The sequence below is a fragment of the Bos indicus genome, chromosome 2 (genome assembly GCF_029378745.1).
Source record: "Bos indicus isolate NIAB-ARS_2022 breed Sahiwal x Tharparkar chromosome 2, NIAB-ARS_B.indTharparkar_mat_pri_1.0, whole genome shotgun sequence".
NCBI lineage: Eukaryota > Metazoa > Chordata > Mammalia > Artiodactyla > Bovidae > Bos > Bos indicus.
Window position 1 is genome coordinate 24,724,568 of NC_091761.1, and position 13,313 is coordinate 24,737,880.

A 13,313-nucleotide genomic window follows, 5' to 3' on the forward strand; every position below is an offset into this window, starting at 1 on the left:
TTGTCATGCCCTCCTCCACGGGATCTTTCTGACCCAGGGATGGAAACTGCATCTCTCATGTCTCCTGCATTTGTAGGCAGGTTCTTTACCACTGGTGCCACCTGGGAAGCACTAAGTAATTTCTTCAGCACATTTTTTAAATGAATAAAAAATAAGATTCCCAGGTATTTTTCCCAAACCTGTAAGGTCCCTAGTTGCCTAGCAATTAGCAAGATAATAGCAGGAAAGCAAGAACTCCTTTCTTGCCTCTGGCTTGGCAGAGGGGCTGGACCTCAGTGGGAATTACCATCCCTTAACTAAATGATCAAACAAGGCAAAGCTATAGCTTTTTAGCTATAAGCCCAAGATTCAGGCATAATACTGTCACATTGGGTACTATGTTACATTTGAAATAACTTGGTTCTCACAGCCACTGGAGCAGCTGGATTTGTAACTGAAGCTCTGTTCTCTGCAATGTACTTAATTGTACAGTTTTTCTAATTATGAAATATCACAATGCCAATGCTGAAATACCAGGATTGTGGGAAAGACATTTAAAAAGCATTGCCTGAGGACTTCCCTGGTGGGTCTGTGGTTAGGAATCTGCCTGCCAATGCAGCGGACATAGGTTTGATCCCTGCTCTGGGCAGACTCCACACGCTGTGGGGCAGCTAAGCCTGTGCACCACAACTACTAAGCCCACACGTGTTAGAGCCCATGCTCTGCAACGAGGAGCGACTGCACGAGAAGCCCACACGCTACACTAGAGTAGCCCCTGTTACCACAACTAGAGACAGCTCGTGATAAAGACCTAGTGCAGCCAAAAATAAATGTTTTTAAAACTCTAAAAAAATGAAAGCGAATGCCTGACAGAACGGAAAGATGAAAAATTATATTCTTCACTCCAAATTTTTATTCACTCATTCAAACACCTTTTCCACGTGGTTCAAGTGGTAGAGGTTACAATTTATTACTACTAGTACAAAACAGAATGAATCAACATTCTTACAATATTGAAAGACTAGGATCATTCCTAAAACTACTTAGCTTTACTTCTTACTCCTAAATTTTAGGTCATCCATTCTTTCAATATGCAATATCTCAGCATTATGGAAACAATGTTTTATATCTAGATATTTTCTAAACTTTGTAGGGAACTAGATCTATCAACTGGAAGATTTTTTTTTTTTGGTTATTAATACGAAAAAAACCACACGATTATTTCTGAGGTTTATAAGCTGTCTTCTGCAAAACTGAGTATTCTTCCTCTATTCAAAGGTAACCAACTTCTCATTAGAAAAGAAAATAGCCAAACAACAAACACAAAATAAGAAATTAGCCAGAAAGCTATGGCTTGTTTCCCACTCAGGAAAAAAGTATAACTGGTAACAAATAAGGTACAATTTCTGTAAGTGGATATTTTTTAAACTTGTAAGGTTTCCATTTCTAAAACAGAAGAGTTGAGACACTTTTCTAAGCAGCTTAATCTGTCAGAAGATTTCATATCAATATTTACACCCTCAGTACTTTGTATTTTGCTTTTATACAGTTATTTATTTATTTTATTTATTTATTTTCACAGTTAACTTTAAAAGGCAATTCCTCCCATTAAATTCGTGTGTTACTAAAAATGTAGGCTAAAGTTAAATGGGTAAAGATAAAGGCCTACACTGTATTTTGGGGGGAGAAAGAAAGTTATTTCCCAAAAGCAAGAACTCTTTGGTGAGAAGTATTTTTTACTAACACTTACCAATTTTATTCTTTCACAGTTGGATGCATCAACTTGAGTCCAGTGAGCATCTGGGTTTGCCTCATCTTGTGATTTCCAACCTTAATCATAATTGTGTCTTCTTTTTTTGTACTCATTTATACAAATGGAGGGCAAGAATACAGTAACTAGGTGATTACATGAGTTCTATACTAAGACAGTGTGACCCCACTAAGATTGAATTTTTGGCTCACAGACATTACTACCATGAGGTAACTTATTTGCTGCTGATATATAACAGGCAATTATGGGGTGTAAACCTATGAAAACTGAATATATAAAAATAGAGAATTGCCTGAAGTAATTAGAATCAATAATTTTAGAGCTGGAAGGAAATTTAGAAATCATCTAATCTTAACTCCTAGATAAAAAGTCAGATATAAAGACTTAGTTGGCAAAAACCATACTTCTCATGAGTGCCAGAGCTAGAATTTGGGGTTGATATTCCAGGTCAATTATTCCTCACAGTATACAATACTCATAGTTAGGAATAAATTACTTGGAAATGTATTTCCAAACAGACCTTTGTTAGATTAAGAAAATCCAAACAAAAATGTTCAAAATCTGCTATCTATTCTTCATGTTGCTGAATAAATGACAGTTAAACTTTAGAAGGACAAAAGGTCAAGGAACTAGACAACTTAAAGTGAATAAATTCAACATCTGAGCATAATCTTTTTCTCTAGTCCTGAAACAGGTTGATTTCAACACAAATTCTTAGAATATTTGCCACTTAACTTTCAGGCTTATAGACAAAGTTGTAACAGATCTCAAGATGTGGAGTTGATCCAATGACAAAAACTTAATTTGAGCACTTTCTTTCATAGCTACTACAACCACAAAATCAATTTCTCTCAAAGGAGGTTTCAGTCTCAGAGGGTTCACATATAATCTCAATTAGCAAAAACAACAGGCAGCTTTCCGTTTATTCTTTACACCATATCTTAGATGGGAAGAAAAAGGGAGTAAAACAAAAATTAATCTAGAAGAAATTTTTTCACTTAGATTACCTAGACATCAGCTCATAATGAACTGGGAGATCTACAGTATACTGTATGGTAATTTAAGGAACAAAGCTTTCCAGGACTTGAGGTAGCTGCTTACAGCAGGAGCTTAAAGCAAGATGAAGACAGGATACCTTATGAGAGAGACAGAATTTAATAACATTTTAATTGCAAGGAGTAAATCAAAATGAAAATTTGAAAAGTTAAAGCATATTTGTTTTTATTTATAGACAGTTATCACAAGAATTGTAAAGAAAAAGAGAGTATCAGAATGGAACTGGATAGTTTTCATGCTATAGCTAAGAATAAACAATGTTCCTACATATTATGGTTAGTGAGCACATTATCAGTATAACAGTGAATCATGGTTATTTAAAAATATGTGGACCATAATCTGTGCTTTAGAAAGAACTGTATATAGTGTTATAAGCTGAAAAGACGTCAAAAGAATACCAAATATACACCTGTGTATAAGAATTCAGAAAAGGTTGCATTCTGTAAAGTCAATCAACTGTATTAAAAATGACACAAATTCAAAACAAAATGCATGTTATATAAAAAAGGACTTTGTAAGACTTGCTTGCTGCATTAAATCCATAGTTTAATCCACGAAATTTCCTTTTAATTATCATTTAGACAGAAGCATGCAAAATAGTTCTAGGATCTACTTCGAGTCTTCCCCAAATCCACTAAGGCTACATATTCTCTCTTCAGGAGCTAAGCAGGTATTCGGGTAGCTGCTTCCTCCTCTGCATCCGCTCGGTTTGCATTAATTTCTGCAAGTGTTCGGCCAAACCGTGCCCATTCATCATTTCGGGGGACAGCAATCTGCTGTTAAAAGAAATACAATGCTTTATGTACACTGAAATAAAAGATCATCTTACCCACTATTTTTCAGTGTTTTCAAATAATTTTTCCATTAAAAAGTAATAATTGACTTGAATGTCCCTTCCATAATTACAGCTACTATACCAATAATTTATAACATTTCAAAACAAAAGATAGTGTTTGAGAAGTGTGTTGTGACAGCCTCAGAAATGATTTTGCTATTATCAGCATCTGTGCAAGAGAGAATGACATGATGCTCTTTAAATATAACTCCTATGCACTATCTCATGGATTTTCTGGTGAGCAGGAAGGAATTTCTGAAGAATTTTTACTTCTTGCACATGAGTATGAAATAATTTTTGAAACATGGTTCATAAGAGGCTGATTTCTTGTTTAAGTATTTTTGTTTGGAGTATAAGATAACCTTTCTTGATGTATCTTAAACCTTTCGTCAAAAGGTATGCTGCTACTTACCAATTCAGTGACACATCAATAGTAAAAGGGGAAAGGACACTTGGGATATATTTCCCTCACTGAAGCAGTTCAATAACCAAAAATTTTTGACAGCTGTCATTATAATATTGGAGGAATCTAGCATGCCATATTCGGAGAAGGCAATGGCACCCCACTCCAGTACTCTTGCCTGGAAAATCCCATGGATGGAGAAGCCTGGTAGGCTGCAGTCCATGGGATCACGAAGAGTCGGACATGACTGAGTGACTTCACTTTCACTTTTCACTTTCATGCATTGGAGAAAGAAATGGCAACCCACTCCAGTGTTCTTGCCTGGAGAATCCCAGGGACGGGGGAGCCTGGTGGGCTGCCGTTTATGGGGTCGCAGAGAGTCGGACACGACTGAAGAGACTTAGCAGCAGCAGCAGCAGTATGCCATATTAGGGCACAGAGCATTCAGTGTGGCAAATGGATGTGCCTGCTTCTAAATCTACTGTACGACTTTAGACTAGATGGGACAGTGATACCCAGTATTGTAGCTCCCAGACAAATGTGGCTATTTACATTTAAATTACTTAAAATGAAATAAAACTGAAAATTCAGTTATTCAGCTGTTCTGGCCACATTTTAAGTGTTCAGTAGCCAAATCTGGCTAATGGCTACCATGTTGGATGGTGCAGATACAGAGTAATTCCATCTATGCAGAGAATTCAACTGGCTGCTCTACATGATCCAATTTACCTCTCTCCAGATGCAGTTGCTAGAGGCTGTGGGATTTCCAGACAGGATGGAGAATCATAAGGCACAGCAAAAGAAAAGAGTGACTAAGGCACTAGCCAGGGCTAAAACATGAGGATACCACTCCCGAGCACTGTGCACAGTCAACCCAAACAGTAAAGATGAGAGGGCTGCAACTCATCCTGTTGGGTTCATTCATAATGGCTTTGCAATAAGGCTCAAGGAGTCAAGAATGACATTTCACATAGTCATTAGGTAGCTCTTAAAAGATACTACTTTTAATTTGAGCTACCTGGTCCAAACAAATCTACGAATATAGAAAATAAAATCTTATCTCAATGTCAATTCTGTAAAGCCCCCAAGTCCAACTATAACTAAATTTCTTCTGCTTGAAGAATTTCTAATTTCCAGCAATGCATGCTGGAAAGTACTTTCGACATATGATACTACCCTCAAAATTTGTTGCATAGGGACACAGGACATTCAGTTTAGAAAGGAAACTAATCTCAAGAGTTGCTTCTGTAATGAAAAGTAAGTTTTATCTTTACAAACACATGGGTTATTCAATTCATGAACCTCAAAGACTAGATTTAACCACAAAGATACTGTCACTATAGTTCCATGAAAGCTAAATAGATGTGTCAAAATTATAGGCAGTGAGCCCCATACCTCTCCCACATCATATATAACAATCTGTCCTTCAGAATCACCCACGGCAATCTCTCTTCCAGAATGGGTCCATCTTACACGATTAAGAGCAGGATTACCTTCCACAGAAATGCTTGCAGTTGGCACCTAAAGTCATTTAAAATACAGTTCAGTGTTAAAAGTTTCATCAGGATTTCTATAAACATGTAAAATAGTAATTCCTTTTCCTCCAATCTGGCTAGGTTTTTGAAAACAAAGATGAAAATAGATAAAGAATTTTCCCAACTTTCTTCCTGTTCAGTGATATATTTTGAATGACATTACAGTCAATCCTTGAAAATGGTTTGGGAAAATAACTTAAGTCCTTTCATAAGAAATCTTCACATGACTGGACACATCATTTTGAGAAATCTTCTCTTTAATAAAGGATTCTTTGTTGTTTTGACTTTTTTAAGAAGTCAAGCCGTTTGAAAACAGATGGCCAAAACCTCTTTTAAAGAAACATCTCAGAAGCCCGCATAAACAGATTATGGTTCAATTTTAGAGGACAGGAGTTACTTTTGTAGCTTGTGTCTCTGTTAGCTAAAACCTGTGATTTGATCCACAGATTCTACAGTTCATACCAAAGATGCAGTATGGGTCATTCCAAAGCCCTTGTTCCCATGAACTATCTGGAGCAAGGCAAGATGACAGCACCAACACAACGGCACCATCCCTCGGATTATGACCGTACCCTCTGCTATGCTGAGGGAAAAGAAATTATCTGCCACTCACAGAGCAAACCTTCAATGTTTGACTCAGAACAGAATCACAATATTTTTAAATTTCTGAAACCTGATTAAAAATAATCCTTCTATTTGACATAAGTCATCCCCAAATGAGTAATTTAACCTTGTAGAATGCCAAAATAGTTGTAAGAGAAAAATTATAACTTAGCTTTATTGTGAGTTAAATTATAGAACAGATCAAAATTGAATTGTAACCACAAATGCCTAACATGAAAATCCAAATTAAGAAAATTGGTACCACTCTAGATAACCAGAAATGTATAATTAAGTCCAGTCATGTATCCAGGACTCAATATCTTTCCCTAGCAGTATCTGAATGTTGCTCTTCAAACTACTAGAGCAGAAGTTAGCATGATGTTAAAATACTTGTATTTCCAATATATAAATTCCTTGTCCTGTATAATCAACTAATTTACTTAAAGGATTATGATAACATATATTTAGCCACTAGAAATAAGAAGAGATGTGAGAAACAGTGGCTGTGGGAGAAGGCACCAAGAGACTTTCTCAATAACTTTTATTGATAGAACTGCTAATGTACTTCTTAACCACCACGTTGCAATACAGAACTCTAAGAACACTCTAAGCCTCTGCCTACATTGGTAAAAACAAACATAGTTAAGAATAAATAATAGCTGCAGTTAAATTTCATTCCAAATAAGTCATTTTAGTATAATAATTATGAAATTTGATTATTTCTATATTAATGTTATAGTAACAGTAACACTGTTTTTAATCTTTCACAGAGCAAGTCATGAAAATACATTTTGTGTCACTCAAGTCAGCCTAAGACTAGTATTTATGGATAATATACAATTCTACCAAGGCTAAGAGATGATTCAGAAATTCAAAATTAAGGTTAACGTATGTCAACAGCCTGAAACTATCTGCTTTCTAGCCTATGAATGAAAAATATCCCAGTTGCCTTATGAATGAGACTTTGCCAGGACATGAAGAGATGTGACAATGCTTTTTAGAAGTAAAAGGAATGCCCCAGTGGTCCTGGCAATAATATTTCTCCCTTCAGTTCTGCACAGCAGGCTGTTTATTATTTAGGGTACAAAGCTTATTTGCTTTCTTTGTGATGAAGCTACAATCACAGAGTCCTTTCACATTCCTTGGGATAAAAGGAATTTCACAAATTATTCAATAAATCTCCAATTTTCCATTTTTCAGTGCAATTTTTGTTATTTTCCTGCTCACCTCTGTATCATTATTGAGATTCCACAAATCCAGCCTACCCATGCCATCCACACAGGCAAACAGGGCTGGGTGAGTGGGTGACCACATAACATCATAAACATAGTCTGAATTATCTTCAAATGAGTACAAAGGCTTGTTATTCTGAAAGGGAAAAGTTGATTTTTAGCACAGCAAAATATGACATACATTCAATAAGTATGATAACATTTTATGATACTTAACTCAGCCTAGAAAAAGTTCCTATAATCTGTTTCACTACAGAATTACCTGAAGTTATGAAGTACGAATCAACAACTGGACTGCATTCTCTATTTACCTTGTAGACACCATACTGTTTTTAAAAAGGAATAGGATGTGCTGAAGATTCTGGAAAGATGAGAGCAATGGCACTATACTTTTTGAATCTCCTCTAAATCTCCCCATAAACCCAGACAAAGCACCAAGGATAGCAAAAACCAAAGATTCATAAACAACATCTACAACAAAATCAGGAGACAAAACTTCAAATGTAAACAGGTGGAAACCTTGGCCAACTATGAGATCTGCATGGCACATCTGTGTGAGAAGAAGTATAGGAAGGCACGAGGGCTGCTCACAGCTGGAGAATAGAACAGAAAAGCCTTTCAGTACACAGCGGGTTATCACTGGACAGCATGGGGGTCAGTCTGAGAACAGCAGTAGAGACTGGGAGGGAGTCAACACAATTCCATTTACACACCGAAGGCAGACTCCGTTGTGATAGAAGTAAGGTCTAATGATGCAGTCTGAGCCCCGAAAAACTCACAAAATTAACAAATCAAAGCTCCCTTTCCAAGACAAAGTCTCACCAAAAAGAAACTGAAGGGAATGGAATCCAAGTTGCGGAACACAGCACAATAGGGACAAGGGAAAGAGAAGGTTCAGATAAAGGTGGTGGAGAGGAACGGAAAAGATACATTTCAGAAGTACAAGACACAGAGAGATATATATCCACTTTGCAAAAAACCTAGGAGAGCTTTAACCTAGACTACAAAACTAGAAAGGACTTCCCAGGTAGCTCAGTGGTAAAGAATCCACCTGCCAAAGCAGGAGACACAGGTTCTATCCCTGATTCAGGAAGATCCCCTGGAGAAGGAAATGGCAACCCACTCCAGTATTCTTGCCTGGAAAATCCCATGGGCAGAAGAGTCTGGCGGGTTATAGTCCATGGGATCGCAAAGAGTAGGACACAACTGAGCCACTAAACAACAACAACATGAAACTAGAAAAGTTATCTATGCCCGTTCCCTCCTTAAACACATAGAAAAACTCATTTCACTACTAGATAATAAGGAACAAAAAAAAGGATCTCAGTCAAATCTCACACAAAGTTATTGTGACAGATCTTTAACAAGTGTAAGGATGTCATGACAATTATATGTGAAAAGAACAGTCTTTTCAACAAGTGATGCTGGGACAACTGTATATACACATGCAGAAGAATGAAGTTGGACCCCTCCTTCCCCACATCAAACCCAGAAATTAACTCAAAAATATCTTAGATCCGAATATAAGAGGTAAAATAATACAACTTCTAAATACAAGAGGTAAAAACAGTAAAACTTAGGAGAAAGCACAGGAGTAAGTCATTGTGACTTTGGACTTGTCAATGATTTCTTAGATGAGATAAAAGCACAAATGACAAAAAAAAAAAGTATATATATTGGGGTAAATCAAAATTTAAAACCCTTGTGCTTCAAATAATGCCCTCAAGAAAGTGAAGAGAGCCTATACAATGGGCGAAAATATTTGGAAATAATATATCTGTAAGTAACTCGTATCTACAAATCTTAACAATACTTGAATAAAAAGGCAAACAACCCAATTAAAACTTGGGCAAAGTTTTAATAGGCATTTCTCCAGAGAAGATCTACAAATACAAATAAGCACTTGAAAAGATGTCCAATATCATTATCCATCATGGGAATGCAAATCAAAACCACAATGGAATATCATTTCATACCACCAGGATGGCTTAAATAAAATCCCCAAACCACTGAATTGTACACTATTAAATGATGAATCTTATGGTATATGAATTATATCTCAATAACACCATTATTTTTAAAAAAAAGAGATAAACTGAATTTTTTTGAAAGTGATAGACAAATGAGATTAACAAAGATATACCTGTAATGGTAGGCCCTAAAAAAGAAAATCAAAGCAATACTATAGAATACAAAAATAATAATTTTAGAGAACTCTCCTAAAATAAAAGACAGCCTGAAATTCATATTAGAGTATCTTGTGTACCTACACAATCAACCCTTAAAAAAAAAGAAAAAAAAATTTGATCATCCAGATTTTTAAAGACCAAGTTATGAGGTAATGAAAAAAAATAGGATTGTCATCAGACTTTTTGACAATGCTTTTGCCAGAAAACAACAGTAATATATTTAAGGTAATCAAAAAATGTAAACTGTAGATTTTATATACAGCCAAACTGGTTTCCCCGGTGGCTCAGTGGTAAAGAATCACCTGCAATCCAGGAGAAACAGGATACATGGGTTTGATCCCTGGGTCCGGAAGATCCCCTGGAGGAGGCCATGGCAACCCACTACAATATTTTTGCCTGAAGAATCCCATGGACAGAGGAGCCTGGCGGGCTACAGTGCATGGAGTCACAAGAATTGGACATGACTGAAGCAACTTAGCAGATAGCACAAACTGACCTTCATAGACAGACTCTTGTGAATACAGGAATAACGCACCCATGAGCACCTCCTGAGGAATCTACTGCAGAAGCAGCTCCAGATGACCAAAAAGAATGAAGAGATGTCAACATAAGGACTGGGGGACACTAAGCTTCTCCTTACAGAATTATAAACAATCTGCAACTATACACAACAGTATGAACGATACCACAGAATGCAAAATCCAGACTGTGAGAAACTAACAGGACCACCAAACTGGTTTCTTCAACAGCAGTAGCAGCAAGACAGAGAAGGAAACCCTACTTTTAAGAGAAGGACTCAAAGGATGGGTTAATCACAAATAAATGAACCTCATCTGGATTCGGCTTCAAACAAATAAAAGGTAAAAAACAAAAAAAATTTTTTTAATTGAGTACCAATCGCCTATTTTATGAAATTAAGGAATCACTATTATTCATTTAGGGGGAGAGTGCAACAATGATATGGTAGTATTACAGGTTTTTTTTGTTTTGTAGATATAATACTGCATACTATGTCTTTGTTTAAAATAATCCAGTGGTAGGGAGGGAATGTACGTAGGAATAGATCAAACAAGGTTGGTCACGTGTTGATAATTTTAGGAGCTAGGTAATGAGCACTACAGTTTAATTATACTCCTCTTTCTGCTTTTGTATCTATTTGGAATTTTCTATAACAAAAAGTTTAAAATTATAAATCTAAAATTTTCCAGGTTATCAAAGTAAATGTCAACTGCATGATTATCTTAAAAGCCAAAAAAAATCTGTTTGTAATTAAGAAAATAAAAATTTTAAACAAACTTAAAAGTAAGCTAAAAACAGAAAGTAAGAGTTTTTTTCCTTAAGATCATTATTTTCCTATAACTCCCCTTGGCAACAATGCCAAGGCAACAATGAGTATCACGATCATTTGCAGAGCTTTTAAGAAATTCAGACGCAGGGCCCCACCTTCCCTGTGCATCCTGAGTCTCTCTGGTGTTGCTCCACTAAAGGTTCTGATGCACATCAGTGATTAACAAACACCCTGCTCAGAAATAGCAAGGAAAGATAAAAAAGCTTTCTTAAGTGAACAATGCAAAGAAATAGAGCACAACAATAGAATGGTAAAGACTAGAGATCTCTTCAACAAAACTGGAGATACCAAGGGAACATTACAAGAAAAGATGGGCACAATAAAGGACAGAAGTGGCAAGAACCTAACAGAAGCAGAAGAGATTAAGAAGAGTGGCAAGAATACAGAGAAGAACTACACAATAATGTCTTAATGACCCGGAGAACCACAATGGTGTGGTCATTCACCTGGAGCCAGACATCCTGGAGTGTGAAATCAAGTGGGTCTTAAAAAGCATTACTATGAACAAAGCTAGTGGAGGTGATGGAATTCCAGTTGAGCTATTTAAAATCCTAAAAGATGATGCTGTTAAAATGCTGCACTCAGTATGCCAGCAGATTTGGAAAACTCAGCAGTGGCCATAGGACTGGAAAAGGTCAGTTTTCATTCCAATCCCAAAGCAAGACAATGCCAAAGAATGCTCAAACTACAACTGTGCTCATTTCACATGCTAGCAAGGTAATGCTCAAAATCTTTCAAGCTAGGCTTCAATAGTACTTGCACTGAGAACTTCCAGATGTATAAGTTGGATGTAGGAAAGGCAGAAGAACCAGAGATGAAATTGCCAACATCTGACGGATCATAGAAAAAGCAAGGGAATTCTAGAAAAAAACATCTACTTTTGCTTCATTTTCTACACTAAAGCCACTGACTATGTGGATGACAACAAACTGAAAATTCTTAAGAGATGGAAATACCAGACCACCTTACTGCCTCCTGAGAAACCTGTATACAGGTCAGGAGGCACCAGTTAGAACTGGACATGGAACAGTGGACTGGTTCAAAATTGGGAAAGGAGTATGTCAAAGCTTATTTAACTTATATGCAGAATACATCATGTGAAATGCCGGGCTGGATGAATCACAAGCTGGAATCAGACATGCAGATGATGGCAGAAAGTGAAGAGGAATTAAAGAGCCTCTTAATGAGGGTGAAAAAGGAGAGTGAAAAAGCTGGCTTAAAACTCAACATTCAAAAACTAAGAGTGGGGAAAACATGGAAAACAGTGAATATTTTCCTGGGCTCCAAAATCACTGCAGTGACTGCAGCAACGAAATTAAAAGACGCTTGCTCCTTGGAAGAAAAGCTACAACAAACCTAGACAGTGTTTTGCGAAGCAGAGACATCACTTTGCCAACAAAGGTCCATATACTCAAAGCTATGGTTTTTCCAATAGTCATGTACGGACGTGAGAGTTGGAACATGCAGAAGGCTGAGTACCAAACAATTTGATGCTTTCGAATTGTGATGCTGGAGAAGACTCTTGAGAGTCCCTTGGACAGCAAGGAGATCAAACCAGTCCATCCGAAAGGAAATCAACTCTGAATATTCACTGGAAAGACTGATGAAGCTGAAGCTCCAATACTTGGGCCACCTGATGTGAACTCATTGGAAAAGACCCTGATGCTGGGAAAGATTGAAGGCAAGAGAAGGGGGCGACAGAGGATGAGAAGATTGGATGGCATCACCAACTTAATTGACATGAGTTTCAGCAAACTCCGGGAGACAGTAAAGGACAGAGAAGCCTGGCATGCGGCAGTCCATGGGGTTGTAAAGAGCTGGACACGACTGAGCGACTGAACAACAAGGTCTATAAATCCTGAGGTGATTGTATACTTCAAGAAAATCCCATTTTTAGGCAATTTTATGGTCTCTCATCAAAGACTTAACACAGTTGTTCACAGTCATGTGCACATACATGTTCAACTCTGTAAGAATATATATTGGTCTACAAGATTTTTTTAAATTTAAAATACTGGTAAAACTATTTTGGAAAATTGCTCAGCAGTATCAACTGAAAGTGTGCATATCTTATGGCCAAGTATTTCCCTAAGTATATGCCCAACAGAAACAAGTGTTTATGTTCACCAAAAGACACCTACAACTATGCTCATAGCAACATTATCCATAACCCAACCCCAAACTACAATTAACCCACATACCATCAGCAGCAGAATGGATAAATTATAGTATATTTACATAAGGGAATACTATATATGTGAGACAATGAACATCTAATAATCTACAACTACATTCAACAAAATGGAATGACCCTTACAAATATAATGAACAAAAAAGCCAAACACAAATAAGTACATATCAT

The 13,313-nt window shown here is 36.8% G+C and overlaps 1 protein-coding gene across 10 annotated transcripts in view; it reads right to left on the reverse strand.

The window, feature by feature from the left end:
- Window positions 1–2,945: 2,945 nt before the first annotated feature.
- Window positions 2,946–13,313, reverse strand: part of DYNC1I2 (dynein cytoplasmic 1 intermediate chain 2) — a 53,904-nt gene continuing 43,536 nt past the window's right edge. For 6 of the 10 annotated variants that reach the window (XM_070803287.1, XM_070803283.1, XM_070803321.1 and 3 more), the window contains 3 exons: window positions 7,410–7,550; window positions 5,440–5,565; window positions 2,946–3,582 (listed from right to left, as the gene is read on the reverse strand). In XM_070803287.1, the coding sequence (XP_070659388.1) occupies window positions 3,469–3,582; window positions 5,440–5,565; window positions 7,410–7,550 (381 nt within the window). In that variant the 3' untranslated portion in view covers window positions 2,946–3,468. The remainder of the gene's footprint in view (window positions 3,583–5,439; window positions 5,566–7,409; window positions 7,551–13,313) is intronic. The other 4 variants (XM_070803303.1, XM_070803342.1, XM_070803295.1 and 1 more) reach the window with 1 other exon arrangement.